The sequence below is a fragment of the Schistocerca gregaria genome, chromosome 3 (genome assembly GCF_023897955.1).
Source record: "Schistocerca gregaria isolate iqSchGreg1 chromosome 3, iqSchGreg1.2, whole genome shotgun sequence".
NCBI classification, from domain to species: domain Eukaryota; kingdom Metazoa; phylum Arthropoda; class Insecta; order Orthoptera; family Acrididae; genus Schistocerca; species Schistocerca gregaria.
The window spans coordinates 363,426,784-363,444,460 of NC_064922.1; the positions used below are offsets into that span (position 1 = coordinate 363,426,784).

A 17,677-nucleotide genomic window follows, 5' to 3' on the forward strand; every position below is an offset into this window, starting at 1 on the left:
GCACCCTCCTGGTCAGCACAACACACACATCCATGTCATGCTGTCCAGGCAGTCTCTGTGATTGTTGGTCTTACACTCTCATGTTTGTTTGACGTGGGTGTGATCCCCAATGACTGACTGGACTGCCCACCATACATTCATGTTTTCATAATTATTTGGTGGCACCTATAGAAGAAGCTTTAAGCTTCAAAATCAGTCACAGAATAAATTAACAAAATTACTAGCAACTGAAGGGCATTTTTATTCTATAAATATGTTCTTAACAAAAGCCTGTACAGGTTCTGTTTGCAAGAAGTTCTGTGTAAAACTGAAAATTATCAGAGAATTATCACCAGTTTTCAAAAGTAAGCTGCAAAGCTATGTTGTAGCATACTTAATTTAAATATTGTGAGTAGCTCTATGCTTTTCACTATAATGTGAACTTTAGCTCACAGTCAAACAGGAAGTAAGGATAAAATATCAAACATGTCTCCTGTTAAAACCAAGATACAGATAGTTTGAAAGCCAGAAACACTAAGGGAAATACTATTACAATAGACAAACACAATGTACACTATGTGCATTCTAGATGGAGTCAAGCAGGTGGCTGAGATCAATCCAGAAGCAGCTCAAATGTGATATGCAGAGGCATGAAAAAACCTGGACAAGTTGACATCTACCGACGTGAAGGGTTTTCAGAACTGTCAGTCCACGTTTACATTCAGTCAACAACTACAGCACATCCAGAACTATGTCATGTATAATAGCCAGAGGCTTCGTCACTCTTGGTGTTGGATTACTTTACATGCTCTATCAGGCGTTTCTTTTTAGAATATTAGGTTATGCTGCACACTGGTGGAGAATACTGACGGCTGGTTGTGAGAGGAACACACATTTCTGACATTCCAGTGCAAGAAAAATAAAGAATAAGTTGCTGCTACATAAAAGAACTAAAAGATCAGACCACAGATCGTATATGAAAGATGAGCATCACATTACCTGTAGTTAAGCTGTCACAGAATTCACTGTTCGAGAACAGAGCATTCTGAGATAACACTGAAGATTCAGATGGCTCCACAAAGTAACACAACCTACAGAATCTCTACAGTCTGGGTTTAAAGTATGTTTGTTTTATTTTTTAAAAGTAGCTTCATCACACAAAGATATTTTAGCCCATTGAATATTACCAGGATTTACTAGGTCTATTCAAAATTCCGAAAGTTTGTCCTCAGATTTTTTCTATGTTTATCTTTCTCTTATTGTGCTTGGTATCCTCCTCCACGATTGATACACCACTCCCATTGCCATTTCCGCTTCTGGAAGCAGTCTTGGTACACCCTTTGCTGGACTGCATGAAGCTCCATCTGCAAATTTTATTTTATCTCATCTATTGTTGCAGATCTTCATCCTTTCAATGGGGTTTTCAACTTCAGAAATAATAAAAAAGTCTGTAGGGACCAGGTCTAAAGAGTATGGAAGATGAGGCAGCATAGTCATTTTGGTTTCTGCACAACAGTCACACACCAAGGGATGAATATGCAGGTGCGTTGTCATTATGCAAGAGCCATGAATTATCTTACCACATTTCAGGCCATTTCCTTCTCACATTTTCTAGCAGGCCTCGCAACATATCCTGATAATACCATCGATTAACAGTTTGTGACTGTGACACAAATTCATGATGAACTAATCCTTCAAAGTCAAAGAAAACTATCAGCATGGCTTTGACATTTGACCTGACCTGATGAGTTTTTTTGTCTTACAGAACCTTTCCCAATCCATTATGAAGACATCATAACTGTAGACCTACATCTCATCATAAGTTATGATTCTAGTAAGGAACATCTCATTCTCATTTGTTCAATCCAAAAGCTCTTCAAGGATTGCAAAGCAAAGATCTTTCTGGTCTTGACTCATGATCCATAGAACGAACTTGATAGCAACTCGATGCATTCCAAGAGGCTGTGTCAGGATTTCATGGCATGATCCAACTGAAACATTACATTTTTCTACAATCTCTCGGACAGTCAGTCTTCAATAGGTACACACTATTTTTTTTGTTTTCCTGACATCAGCATCATCGGTAGACGTCGAGGGACATCCTGAACTAAGGTCATCCTTAGCTTCCATCTGACCGTTTTTAAACTGAGTGAACCATTCATAACATCAAGTATGGCTTAAGCACTCATCACTATAGGCTTCCTACATCATTTGGTGTATCTCTGTAAGCATTTTCTTGAGTTTCATACAAAATTCAATGAAGATTGTTGCTCCTCTACTCCAACTCCGCCATCTCGATATTCGCAAACTGTGCGACACAACGTTCTACTCAGTACTGCACTGAACAATATACAACAATGAAGCTTCCACCAGCTGCACATTAAGCATGGGGGTGTACACAGATGCCAACCACATTTTGCTCCAACACACCATTGGTGCAAAATTACGAATGTTCTGGAAGTTTTTGAACAGACCTTTTGTGTGTCCCACAATAGGTTATCACAGAACCAACTGTAATTTGTTGCATATTACTGCTATGTGTCAATGTTCCACCAGTAAAGGGAAGCCTGCTAACAGTTAGCAGAATGCCTATAACTACAGATTGCACGTTTAGGTTGTGCTGTCCTCACATTTCATTGTCAACCCTTGTCTCCATTTTGTCACATCAAATTAGTTCGCACCTGCAGGCAGGCAACCCAATTACCAGATTCACAAAGCAAATTGCCTTCAAGCTTTCATGGACACATCATGTAAACAACTTGCACTTGACACATCACAAATGAAGCCCATATTGAACACCTGTAGTGAAAGCTACAAACTTGGAAAGATGCTCTGTTCACTGATGTGTGTGTGTTTTCAGTGCGTCTTGTACGTTTTGCACAATTGTCTTCTGAAACCCTGAAGGTATTTATGAGTAATCCAGTAAGTCCTAACCCTCCCCCTTTGAAAAACGAAATGTGAAATGCCAGAAACATTCTCTTTATAATTAAGATATGCATACATTAATTTTTTAAATACAATTGGTATTCAAGGAGTTGAAATATGTGTTCTAAATCCTTTGAGCAGAAACAATTCAGATTCTTGACACTTGTAGAGGGGCAGGAGTGACAGTTTTAAGCACTGTGCCACCTGATGACTTCACTCAATCCCATAGTGACTTACACTTGGAATGGCTTCTTTTTTGAACAGATAGTCAATTTTTTAATTCTGGACCCTTTAAGAAGCCAAGTCCCTGATTAACTCTACCCTTAGCATAAAACATATTTTTCAAAATTTCTGAAATGTGGCCTCATTGCTCATGGACAATTACGGGAAAGTCACTACATGGAAAGTCAAGCAACAGTATAAAATCCAGGTGTTTGGAGTGCAGAATATAGTTTTTATTCTTGTCAGACTATGAGTAGTTACTGTTTAATGTGAAGTGGAGGCTAACCAGCTTCAGTGCAGAGGTGGATGCAGGTATGTCAGCCGCATAATCTTTTGGTCTACAGTGATGTCTGGATACTCCACTTACTCATTATATCCGAGTTCCCCAATTTTAGTTCTGGAAGATTAGAAGCTCTAAGGAAATGGTCAAAATACAATACACTCAAACTTTCTTTAAACTCAGTTCTTAGGGTCCTGTCATCTGTAGCTGGTATCCACTTGCTGAAAGACTAGACAGTCAACTGAAAATTGAAGAAGTTGGCCAAGGCAGAGTGAGTATTTTCTCTCACTTTTCATTAAATTATTTTTATATAAATGGCACACTGTGATAATTTTTATATAAATTTTGAAGAAAGGAAGCGAATTATCAAATAAAAGATACAAAGTGCTATTTAAGAAAGATGCACTGTTGTTGATATCTTTGCAATGAACAAAGTTACAAGAAAGGAAATCGTGTTGTTTAATGTCTTCCTGTTACTAAACATTTTCTAGATACTATTTTTATTTTGCTTCTGGATAAAAAGTGATGTCTGGGCGGTAAAGATAAATGAGATACCCCTCTACTAAAGTGTTGACAGCAAGCATATTGTCTATGAATAGAAATTTGATATTACGAGAATGCTTTCTTTTAAAAAAACTTTCAACAATCTTTGAATGCATAATTATTTACCCTTTTATTGGTTAGTTTTAAAAGTGTTGAAGTACAGTTTTTTGTCTTTTTTTTTCAATACTGGAACCAAGTGAAATGTGGGACATCAAGAAATGTAATATAATTGATAGATACGAGTTCATATTTTTTTTAAAAAACTGTGTGGTAAGACCAAAATAGAGTTTAATTGAAAAGAAATACATCCGAAGATAACTAAAACTGGCTGAAAATAACCCTGCATTGGGCAACAAATATAATACTGTAATTGGCAAAAAATAAAATCATTTGTTCCTGTACCTACCTATTTGCTAAATCATTTTACATGACATTCTGTATAATAAGAGCAACACTGAATCTAGATTCAACACCTGTGCTTAACCTCCTCCCACACTAGAACACAAGTCTGATTCAAGCAAATAGGACATGAGCATCAGATTGCAACAGGTGAAGAGAGCTGTGCTTGCCATAAGACATCTACTCCTTGCCAACAAAGGCTTCAATTTGAGAGAACTTTCTGAGACTGTGTCCGTATGAAAGTGAGTGACGAACTGTGGGGAAGCTAGAAAAGAATATATTCGAAGTATTTAGTATGTGGTGTTACAGAATGCCACTGAAAATTAATTGGACTGATAAGACAATAAATGAGTAGGTTCTCCACAATATCAGTTATGAAAGAAATGTGTGGGATATACTGACCAGAAGAAGGGACAGGGAATGTGTTTTCTGGGAATAACTCCATGGTATTTCAGGAAGCTGTAATCAGCAATAATCTTAAGGGTAGACAGAGACTGTTATATGCAACAGCTACTTGAGTGTATCTGAATCCTCCCAGAGTTAAGGGGAATGTGTCAGGAAATCATCCAGTTTCCCATATTAAGTTAAAAGGTTTAAGAAGGATTCACTTTTAAGTCACACTGAGATTCTGCAACTTGCTATAACAAATTTTGTCGTGGCCTTGAGGTGTAGCACATTCTGCAGTTAATGATGAATCCCACTCCCACATAGAACAGTCAGCTATAAACTTGACTTATGATGGAATTTTATTCTCAATTACTCACCTCAACAAGCACTTTGTAGAGACAAAAATCTGATCCTGGTTGACATTGAAGGTGAACAGAGTGAATGCACTGCACCATGTCTCACTGGCACAACATAAATTAATTGTGCTTCTCCTGCCTCTTCTTGAGTACTCCTATTAGGTTCCCAGTTATGGGGGTGTTTAATAAAACAGTTGATTGAGTATGCAAACTGTTTGTTTCCAGGGTATCGTTTTACTCTCTCATATTTATGAAAGATTTTAGCCCTTGCGCCTGAAAGGCTGTGATGTTCTCATTAAACAAACTTCACTTCTCTATAGTTGCACACCTGTTCCTAATTCATTATTCTTCCTAAGGCGACTGTAACCCTTAAAGACGGGGGATCTAGTTTCTCAGAGATATCTCTTGGAAGCAAACACATGGGTCTCTCTTGTGCCATCTGTTTTAATTCCTCCACATAAATTACTAATACAATGATGTCCCACTGGAGTGTGGAACGCATATCAATGAGGTTTTCATGCCTAGGCGGCTATAAGTGTTATTAAGTGTATTGTCATTCAACGACAACTGAGTGTTAACTTAATTACAGTAGCTGATCTGGTTATTTAGCTATCAATGTTTCTATTATAAGCATTCCATCCATGGGCTTCAAATTTGTAGTAATCACTTCTAATGCATTTTGTACATACAGGGGGAGGAGGGATATCTTGTTGAAACTTTTCCTTCCTCCCATTTAGTGGCAACACACAAGAAAGTGAAATTTTTTGCAGCCAATGCAGACTGCTCTGGATAAATAGCCTGTAGAGTTCTCTGGATGTTCAAACAAACAGGAGGATTTTTGGTTTAGTCATGAGCATTTTTGGTCCCATGAGAAGTTAGGGAAGTAAATACTCATCCAAACAAAGCCTTCTGCAGGCAACAATAACCTTTGAGTGTGGAAAGTGACTCAACAGATTCCTCACTCACAGCTGCTTTGCCTCAACAGCCATCTATCTGGTCAACACAGTTTTTTTAAGGTCCCATTTTGTTTTAAGTGAATTGTAATATACTAACAATCCAGGTGATTACATCAAGATCCCCACTAACTCATTTTTACACCTTTTCTAAGAAAAGTATCCCATGTTTGCCCACATTCAGACGAGACATTGAACTGCAATATTTGTGACAGAAAAGCATACCACTGGTAGTAAGCATGCACAAAATTTTGAGGCAATGGATTATACCTTTATTCAGAGGTATCAAGCTACCATCAACTTTATAAGAAAATTTATTTCAGAAACATTTTTTTTAACAAATATGCTGTACAATCTATAAATTTCAAGTGTTATAAAACAAATATAACACCAATGATCAGGTACAATTTAAGATGTTACAAACTGTGTATCAGACTGCATTAACAAAAAGAACAAAGTAACAAAAGTAAATAAAAATAGTGAACTACAAATAGTTTTCCAGATGTTGCTACCTCGTAGCCTTTGTATAGTGCAAGTTGTACTCAGTACATTCTTCTATATTCTCTTGGGCAGTTTTCTCACCTTTAGGAAGTGTGTGACAGAAGTTACATAATTTAGCCTGCCAGCAGGACACAATTCCATCAAGGGTATATAAATCAATATCATAAAAAAACTATATTAACAGTAATACATATAGTATTCTCAGATAATTTGTGAATTCCTTCAACATTAAAAAGTTTTTCTGTGCAACTACAACTGTAAAACACACTTCTCAGAGCAAAATAAAATAATGCAATTACATTAATTATGAGATATTTAAAAAGACTTACAATTAGCCTATACCATTTACAAATCAATTTCATTCTGGGTTAATGATGATAAATAATGATATTGTGAATGAGAAAGTTGCATGTCTGCTCTTCATCAATAATGAAGGACATTTACCAGTCTTAAATATTGATTTTTAAATATTAACATTAATTATGTTAATATTTTATATCATTCTCTACTGTACATTATTATTTCTTTCCTGAAAAGTAACGAGCTTTCTTTGGCTTATATGTACACAAATTAGATTTATCTCTGCTTCAAAATAAATAAGATAAATGTAAAAATAATACAAGGCCCCAAAAAGTGACCATTCAGGTCAATATTAATGACATTCTACCACAAAACATAATAATCAATGTACATCAAGACAAGAGTAAATTAGATGAAGAAAATGACTGAAAAGTTATAATTAATATGGAAGAGTAATTAAGTGCTAACTCAAATTTGAGTTATCTGCACACTCTTTAAGTCTTAAAACTGATTTATTTTATAGGCATATCAGAGCAGTAAACTCTACATATAAAATATTTCCTTACAATACACAACACAGTACACACCATAGTCATCACTTCAGTGGTCTTACATTTGAATGTATCATGTGAACAACAGCTACTATTTGTTCCAGGCCATCTCAACATGAGGACTGCCAATTCCAGAAATGTATGACTTGTCAAGCACATTCTCATACTTTACACATAAATCATTTAACTGTTCTTTTATAACTTAAGTTATGCCATGAAAAGTTTACATGTACTCCTCTCTAATAATGAACACGTACTACTTTTACGTAAAGAGATACGCTTCAACTACTTTCCATGCATCATATTGCATAACAATATCCAGAACTAACTCTCACATAGTTTTTCCATTTCTGAATTCACAGAATATTTCTGATACAATTTCAGATAATATATACAACAAAGATAAAATTATCCCAGATAAAGGGCATTTTAGGTACTGACTTAGCCACCATTGAAAATTGAAATTTCTTCAATTAGTCACCCAGTTTCTTTGCAAGATTAAGTAAATTGGAAACACCTGTGAATAAAATCAGTCTATCCCTCTGTGGTGTCATGAATAAACTGCTACAGACAAAAACAAAATATCAACAACATAGACAAACAGTTCAATTCACTGTGGGGCAAGGGGTGATATACCAACATTAGTATTTGCGCCAACAATAGTGACAGGTCCTGCTTCAAGATTTTTCAGCAGTTGTGTCAACCAGTGTTTTGTTGACTTGTCATCCTGTAGGCAATTTGAGAATGTGGTGTCCCTCAACTGATCAGGCAGACATTGTCGTAGTGCCTCTCTTGCCCTGTAACACAGCTTACATTAATGCACAGTTGTAACACAGTACATTCAAAATAGCACCTAGAAAAACCATATTGAAAGTAAAGACAAAAGGTCTACAACAGAATGCAGCAGTTTGAAACACACATCTATTCAACTTATATACTTTACATCATATTTTAAACTGCGATTACTTTTTCAGAATAGAGGACATAACAATGAATACTGTACTTCTGCAGTTAAAGCTACATTTTTTGTGAATTATTTAAACACCTTTGTAAGTCATCTTTGATTTATTCCATTCCTATCCAGACATTCCTATAGATACCAACAACTTCCGTAAGGCTTTAAAAGTCTTTACATTACTCCCACATCACCCAACACTGTCATGTAATGGTTACAATACTCTACTCTTATTTACTAGGAGTGAGCTTCCAATGTCCATTTGATCATCCTGAATGAAGAAATCACTGTTTCTCTAATTCACTCCAAACTTTACTTCCGGAATAGTGAAGTGAATGACAAAAAAAAAACTCAGAGTTCTGTCGACATTAAGGTACTCAATCTCTACACAATAATAAAAACTGATTCAAAAAATATGGTTCAAATGGCTTCGAGCACTATGGGACTTAACACCTGTGATCATCAGTCCCCTAGAACTTAGAACTACTTAAACCTAACTAACCTAAGGACATCACACACATCCATGCCCGAGGCAGGATTAGAACCTGCGACCGTAGCGGTCACGTGGTTCCAGACTGAAGCGCCTAGAACCGCATGGCCACACCAGCCAGCAACTGATTCCAGTTCCTATACTGACTGTAACAAAGAAAGGAGTAATGCACTAATGGTCTTCAACTGGATCAAGTAATTAGGACACTCAAATAACTGGGCAACTAAGCTGCTGATCTGCCTCAATGGGAACCTCTATTTTCTCATGGTTAAGTTACTGACAACTGAACACGTTCCACACCTCACAGTTAACAGTCATTTATTGAAAGTAAAACGACTGCACAAATTACCTTATAATCTTTATAATGAGAAAATTAAAAATAATTTTAATGTTTCAAAGCAATACACGTATAATAGTGGCACTAGCATTATCTTATTTAGAACTTACCTAGGGTTGTCAGAGAGGCGGAGGTAGCATCTCACAACATGTTTAAGCAGCCTTGCTGAAGGATCTTTTGCCAGAGACAATACCATTTTTCCCTAAAATATAATTTCCACAGGTATAAAATAGAAAATTTAAGATTCAACATGTAATACACCAATAAGCAATGTTACACAAACAGAATTTCTGGTGGGTGAAATTATTACAAAAACAGTAACAACTGATTAATTTAAATGAGTCAGGTGAAATATAACTCAGCATACAGCTATTAAGACACTTACAAGGATCATAGCAACATGTGAGAACCTGTCATACGTTTGACAAATGTACGAGAGGCCACTGTCATCAAGAAGTATCTTCTGTAATATGAAGGTAGCCACAGTCTTTGATAGTTCTGATCCACTTTCCATTATTCGCAGACATAGTGGGATTATCTCAGTTGTCAGAAGGAATGTAATGACCTCTTGTTCATCAGTCTGCGAAAATATCACCATAAAAATATGATAATCTGCATTTTGTGTCTAAAGATCTAGATTTTATGTTAAGCACACAAGATTCTTTCAACACATAACATTGAATGGCAAAGTTACGCAAAAAATTTTACAATCTTATATGACAAGAACATTGAAATATTCTGATTGGTACAGCACAATTTTTTGTGCACTGATTTGTCTAGTACATGTTCCACACTGCCTGGCAGCTATCAGATGCATTTTACAGCTAACTTATAGATAATAAGCACAGAAAATTGTGCTTATTTCAAGGAAGCTGTGACTGTCACAATGTGTGTGAAAACTAGCTGATAAGTTATATTTGAAATGAATGATCAAAATTTTGAAGTTAATCTCTTTCCAATCACCCTTCATTGGTCTAATTAATCTAGTGTTGCAATGTAGTCACAAGTGCAAATGTAACTCCAGCTCCATATGAGAATGAAGGATATCCAACCTGCACCAACACTCTTTAAGTGACTCAGTAACATTCTGTATGTTCCTTATACTTTCACTTTGCCTTTTTGTTTAATTCCTTTACTTCTATGTTTCTCTCTGCCCTTCAAGGTACCCTCATTCAAACCTTCTTATTAAGGACATCAAACTCTTTCCAAAAACTGGAATACATTATTTCTGTGGCAATTCAGAATTCATTTGCTCCCTGCTGAAGAAAATATATATCAAGCCTATGTACTTACAATTTACTATACCTGCACTACTGATTCAGACACACTTTCACATTTATTACCCAAGGAAGACAGCTGTGATTCTGTTGAGGACTCAATTTGAGTTTCTATTTGTATATATGTCTATAACAATTTGCTAACTCCTGAAAATTTCATTATACATGAATAAATCTCCACTTATATGTTCAAATATTCACTGCTGCCATTAACTTTACATGTTCAGAAAAGTCTTTGAATCCAGCAATCTAAATACAATTTCTTTTATGTTCTTTCACTAATTAAATCATTTTACAAGGTTGCAACTGGATTTCTTGGCATATTTAACGTTATTTGACTATAAGGGGACACACACACACACACACACACACACACACACACACACACACACACACACACACACAGAGAGAGAGAGAGAGAGAGAGAGAGAGAGAGAGAGAGAGAGAGAGAGAGAGAGAGAGAGAGAGAGATGCTATTAATGCTGGGGAAAAAATTAGTTATTTTTGCCACCAGGTGTAAATCTGGAACTGTGAATGTAAGAAAGATGTATAAAAATGTTTTCATATTTATTGGACTCTGAACAGGATGTGAGTAGAAAAGGACAAACACATGAGAAAGGCATAATGCTAATTTTACTACTGACCGCTATTTACACAGCATGTTCAATATGAGCACTTGAGATATCAACAAAGTGTTGTATCCATTAAACAATATGATCAACAGTTGCTTGCGGCAGTTCTGTTGGAATCAGAGGAATGTGATTCCTTATAGTGGCCTTCAGATTCGGTAGACTGAATGTGTCCTTGGTAAACATGTTCCCTCAGATCTCCCCCAGAGCTAAAAGTCACATGGACTCGGATCAGTTGATCTTTCAGGCCTTGTGTCTGGAAAACCTCTGGAGGTAACAGGTTCATCCAAGGGCACATTATTAAGCAGATCTTTTACTGGGCAAGTGACACAAGAGGCTGCCCTGTCTTGCATGGAAACTGGGGTTTCCACACAGTTATGCTCTTCCAAAGCAAGATTCACATGCCGTACATGGAGGTCTTGCTAACATGCAGACACCACTTTACACTTGACATGCCCTCTGTGTGTATTCTCTTCAAATAATGAATAGAGAATACAGGTGGATGAGAATCCACATAACACAGTCACATACAGAAACTGCAATAGCTCGTTGTGCCCAACATGGTGTTTAATAATACCCCAAATTCAGTAGTCCTGTGTATTCGCTGCACCCTGCAATGTAAAAATGTGCCTTGTCACCCTATAGAATATTGCTTAGCCACTTGTCATCAACTTCAATCCGTGCCAGAAGCCGAAGAGCAAATTCAGAGCATTGCTATGCATCATGAAGTTTCAGTTACTACACCTTCTGAATTTTTTACAGGTACCAGTATAAGGCAGGGTGCAACATTTTCCATACTGTTGCTCATGGGATGGGCAATTCTTGTGACACTGCACAAGCACTACCACTACCTGTGCCACATGTTCCATGGCTAGTTACAGCAATAACAACCTCGTCAATAACTTCCACCGGCATGGGATGACTTCCTCTTCTAGGTGCCACACCAAGCTCACCTGTGTTTTCAAATTTCATTATCTTCTTCTTTAAAACATTTACTGACAGTGGGCCCCTCCTCATATCTTTTAGTTGACAACAGTCTCTCAATAGAGCACTGGAATTGATGCCCTTCACAAAAGACAGCATTCTGTCTCTCTTCTCGATTACCATCCTATTCACTCACATTATTGCTTTTCAAATGACAGTGTAGATGTCATATCATCGTAACAACAGTGTGCAGCACCAGATGTGCACCTGGTAGCCGCAACTGGAACTAATTTGTTTTCCAGCATAAATTGGTTCCATATTAACACATTAGCATATCTACCAAGTTTTGCTGTCATATGATAATTACAGCTCACACTGGACCTCTGCGAGTAGCTGTACTTTAATTATAACCACTGTGTATTACTTAAGAAAGCATCAGAAAGCAAACTCGGCTGTAACAGAAACTAAATCATTCAGGTGGTTAGCTGTAGCCAAGCTCCAGTGAAAGACAGTACACACTGTTGTCTTGCAATCCAAGCAGGGAACATCGGCAGAAAATATCTTCACTAGCAGCTGTGAAAGCGTGCTGTTAATACCATTAAATTTACTGACAATGACGTGAAAAGAATGACTGTGCTGATGGAAAGTGTAACAAGAAAAATGATGAGGTTGTATCAAGTGTGTGCAAGTTACATCAATGAGAGAATGATGATGAGCAGAGTGGGCTTTCTAGTAGCACAGTAAATACATAAATATTCTATTGACACAGGAAAAACAGTATTATTTGGCAGCAATTTCTGCAGTATTATGAACTTCGCAAAAGTTTCACAGTTTTTGTAACACAGAACTGAACTTCAATGCAGGCAAGGAAATTCTAGGAATAATTATTCCATCTATGGAATTCAGTTTTAAAATGCACCAGAAAAGACAAGTCATGCTATGCAGGACACTAGCATAGAGACTGTGACGGCATTACACTATTATGAATACTGCAGAGTTCTCCCCCCCCCCCCCCCCCCAACTGTTTCTCAGGCAAAAAGCACAATGGTTTTGTCACCCTGGACACATCCTAAGTTCATTTCCTTGGCTAATAGTACTTCCAAAATCTATAGTTTGCAAGAATTAAGATTTCCCATGTAAATATCAACTTCTAGTACACCTACTCTCAGCTACATATCATTCACTCTTGTTTCTCAAATGGATCTCTCTGTAGTAATTAAGTTTGTGGATGGGAATTATCTCTCATGTGTTGACGGCATTGATTCAATCCTGTGTGGAATCCGTTACAAATAGGACTAACATAATTTTACTGTTGCTTCCTCCACAGCAAAAACACTAAAACTAAAATCAGTTTCAGTGTAACACAATTCTGATAAGGCCTGGATGAAACTGGACATTGGTTAATTGAATACTTCAAAAACTGCTATGTTCTAGGAATTACAGAGCTGTAAATAAAAATAAAAATGGGAAATACAAATTACTAAAACTGATGTTTGCAATGTGAAAATGGGGAACCCATAACCTAGTTACAAGACCAGTATTTATCTTCAAAACTAATGAAATCATAAGCTACTACCCTCTAACTAAATTGGCATCTTACACAACTTCACTGTTAAGTGCAACAGGAAGGAAAACACTGGAAACATACTGAAGCAAGATATAAAATTAACAACACTGCTTTCTAAAAAATGAAAGTACTTTAAAAGCAAATGTGGTATAAACTTGTATGGCTTTTACAAACCAAGCAAATTCTTGAGAAATGGAAACAAACTAGATGCTTCAATTGCAGCATACAATACATACAAAACACGAAAAAATACAAAATATGAAACTAAGGATGACAAAGATGTTTGATTAAAAGGGACATGAAAGAACTGCAGTTCAAATATAAATAGGCAGTGAAGCAGTTTCAGCACCCTACCAAACTGCCCATTTGCAAACTGCTTCTGGATCGAGGATCCAGCGTGACCTAAGATGGAATCCATCCTGTGGATTAACGATGAGAGCTTGTGTTCTGGAAGCCTGGATGTGGTTTTTACGCTGTTTGCCACATCCAGCCAGGTGGATACTGGACTCAGTTACAGGATTTATGAACATTTTCTAAATGTTCGCACCCGTACACTTGAGAACACTAGATGACACAGAGCTTAGAAGTCTACCATCATGAACTTCCTTCTGAATGATTGTGAATTTTAGCCGTTGCAATCTGATATTAACAGTAGATGGGGCTGTTCTTGAATGTATTGTGGCCACTAACCCCTTGTGTTATTCCAGTGATCAGATATTTCATTCTACAATAATTCACCAACCAAAATGAGCACTCATTTGGGGATCATTGTTTCTACCACTTCATTGGGAATCTGTGTGTGCGTGTGCGCTAGATAGTTATGGTACTCTGCTTAGTTTATAGGTAAAAAATTATTTATAAAAACAATGATTGTTCTGTTATTTACACATGTTGTCCAATGAAATTTCACTATAATACCCATATTTTCAGCTATGTATGGAACAGGGGCAAAGTACAGGAGCAATGGCAGTTCTTATAATTTAGGTGCAGTTATTTTTTTGCATTTAATCTAGACTGCAGTGGAGAACATTATGGCTACAATAAGTTGCTAGTTAGTAAACTCCATCGTGCTCACAATCAACTTACAAATTATGGTATGTTTGTGGAGTTAGATAACATCTCTGGGTTATAATGATAGAAATCTTGAAAATAAAGGGGCAATGTGCTGAAACTATATCCACAAAAATCAGGTTTGGAGAGGGGGAGAAGTGGTAACAAAAGCAGAAAATCAAGACACAATCATGTTAAGAAGTAATGAGCAATATATCAACAATATTCGTAAACTTTTACGTTGAAGAAGCAGAGATGAGAATTTAGAAAAAATATATTGATAGTATAAATGCAAGAAGAAGAGACACACATAAGAGAATCAAATACAATGAACTTTCTTAACAGAAAATAATGAAGAATTTGAATAACTGATGAATGGAATGAACAGCAAATCTTCAGTCTCAGAACAATTTCTAGAGTGTTAATAGAGTTGTTTCTAAAGTAGCCAAGGAGAACGTACCATACAACACACCGTCCGTGATGAAGAGAGAAATTATATGCAAGGTGCAGATTCCACCTTCCTTCAACAAAGTAGCCACAATACCTATGCCTTTGCAGTTTTTCTTGAGTTTCTACCCCTCAGTGTGAGTAACGAAACTACTAACCCAAAATGCCTTAATAATGATGATAATAATAATAATAATAATAATAATAATAATAATAATAATAATGCCTGAGAAAGACAAGAAACTAATTTGCCACTCATTACAACGCGGATAGGTACAAATGTTAAATGAAACAAGGCATTCAGCTGTGGATACTACTGTGTTATCGCAGAAAGTGTTACATATTTACTCACTGAGATTGACAGTAACAAGACATTTATAACACCAATAGCCTGAAGTCTTCCAACTTATACAGATTCAGAGCCAGGGAGGTGAGTGCACTAGAAAGTACAGATTATAACTTTGTTTATGTTGTTGTTGTTGTTTTCGTATTCAGTCCTGAGACTGGTTTGATGCAGCTCTCCATGTTACTCTATCCTGTGCAAGCTTCTTCATCTCCCTGTACCTACTGCAACCTACATCCTTCTGAATCTGCTTAGTGCATTCATCTCTTGGTCTCCCTCCACAATTGGTGATCCCTCGATGTCTCAGAACATGTCCTACCAACCGATCACTTCTTCTAGTCAAGTTGTGCTACAAGCCCCTGTTCTCCCCAATTCTATTGTATACCTTGTCATTAGTTATGTGATCTACCCATCTAATCTTCGGCATTCTTCTGTAGCACCACATTTCGAAAGCTTCTATTCTCTTCTTGTCTAAACTATTTATTGTCCATGTTTCACTTCCATACATGGCTACACTCCATACAAATACTTTCAGAAACTACTTCCTGACACTTAAATCTATACTCTGTGTTAACAAATTTCTATCCTTCAGAAACCCTTTCCTTGCCATTGCCAGTCTACATTTTATATCTTCTCTACTTCGACCATCATCAGTTATTTTGCTCCCCAAATAGCAAAACTCCTTTACTACTTTAAGTGTCTCATTTCCTAATCTAATTCCCTCAGCATCACCTGACTTAATTCAACTACATTCCATTATCCTTGTTTTGCTTTTGTTGATGCTCATCTTATACCCTCCTTTCACGACACTGTCCATTCCGTACTTTGTTTATATCTAACTCAAATTTTACACCAAGTTGAAGGTAATAAGTACTACAAAGGAGATGACAAATTTGCTAAATATCCAAATTCAACAAGACAGCAGTAGAATTTAAAGACTTCTGTCTCCTAGCAAACAATATTACACAATATATGAGAAATGAAGTAAATGCACAGCAACAATGTAGTGCAAACAGTTCAGATATATAGTGACAACTGACAATTTGTGCCAGACCAAGACAGGAAACGAGATTTCCTGCTTAGCATGAGAAGTTGCCTCAACAATTAGTCAACCTGACTTGACCGAAACTTCCACAATCACTGATGTAACCACAGGTTCTCACAAGTGAAAAAATATTGAAACTCTAAATCAGGCCAGTAAAAGTACTCAGACAACCTAATGCAACTGCTAGTTGGAAGCAGGAAATCTGAATTTGAGTCCCAGTCTAGCACAAATTGTCACTTGACATCACATTTCCGTAATATTACACAAAACAACCAAAGTGAGGGAGACATCAGAAATACAGATGCTAGTAAACACATCTTTCACAGACAAAGCTTAACTGGTATCACACACTGATATGGAACTGAGGAAGTGTTTCGCAGAAACTGTGTCCACATTTTTGCATGGAAGTGAGGCATTGACAGCGTAAAAATCGTGGAGCATTTTAAATGTGTTACGAAAGAATGTAAGAAAATTACAGGACAGAATGAATAAAATGAAGACATGCAGGGAAAAGACTGCAACGAAAATTTCTGAAAATTTATATTGGAAATTTTAAGCAGAAGATTAAAAGCAAATTTTGTAAAGTGTTCAGGATATTTAACATTCAAATAGGAAAATACAGAGGAGAGGTAAAATTGGAAGGATATGCAAATATCAGACCATGAAGAACAAGCAGTGTGTGTCAGGTATAGCAGATGTGCATACATGAAAACAAAAGACATAACAAAAAAACTTCAGTCAGTGACAACGACAGGAAACGAGGCTCTCTACAAATTGGTGAAAGTTGCTCTAGGACTTCATATATTTTAAATATTTCCTTCAGACAATTTGAAACAAAATCCTGTTTTACTACGCTGAAAATTCCATGTGAATATCAATATGACACATCAAATTATGAAATTTCTTTAGAATACTAATGAAATTTTGAAGTCCACGTCTTACAATAACAGAGTGTGTACGAAGACAAGGAAAAAAAAAATCCTGGATTTCCTGCTTTTAATACACTTCTTCCCAGGTGAAAATACACTTTGCGTTATGAGACAGTATATTTTCCCTCAGAATGTTAAAACTTATCAATCCTTTGAATGGTAAAAGTTTTATTCACTGGTGCGGAGCTTCCCTGCTCATTAGGAAACACTATCCAGAAAAAAAAAACGTGTTTCGGAAAGATCTTTGGTGTACAGCAACATATACACTGCATATCTTTGTAATAACAA

General features: G+C 36.5%; 1 protein-coding gene across 2 annotated transcripts in view; it reads right to left on the bottom strand.

Moving 5' to 3' along the window:
* Positions 1 to 6,340: 6,340 nt before the first annotated feature.
* LOC126354092 (CCR4-NOT transcription complex subunit 9) overlaps positions 6,341 to 17,677 on the bottom strand; it is a 65,605-nt gene continuing 54,268 nt past the window's right edge. For both annotated transcript variants that reach the window (XM_050003477.1, XM_050003478.1), the window contains 3 exons: positions 9,564 to 9,758; positions 9,289 to 9,380; positions 6,341 to 8,193 (listed from right to left, as the gene is read on the bottom strand). In XM_050003477.1, the coding sequence (XP_049859434.1) occupies positions 8,007 to 8,193; positions 9,289 to 9,380; positions 9,564 to 9,758 (474 nt within the window). In that variant the 3' untranslated portion in view covers positions 6,341 to 8,006. The remainder of the gene's footprint in view (positions 8,194 to 9,288; positions 9,381 to 9,563; positions 9,759 to 17,677) is intronic.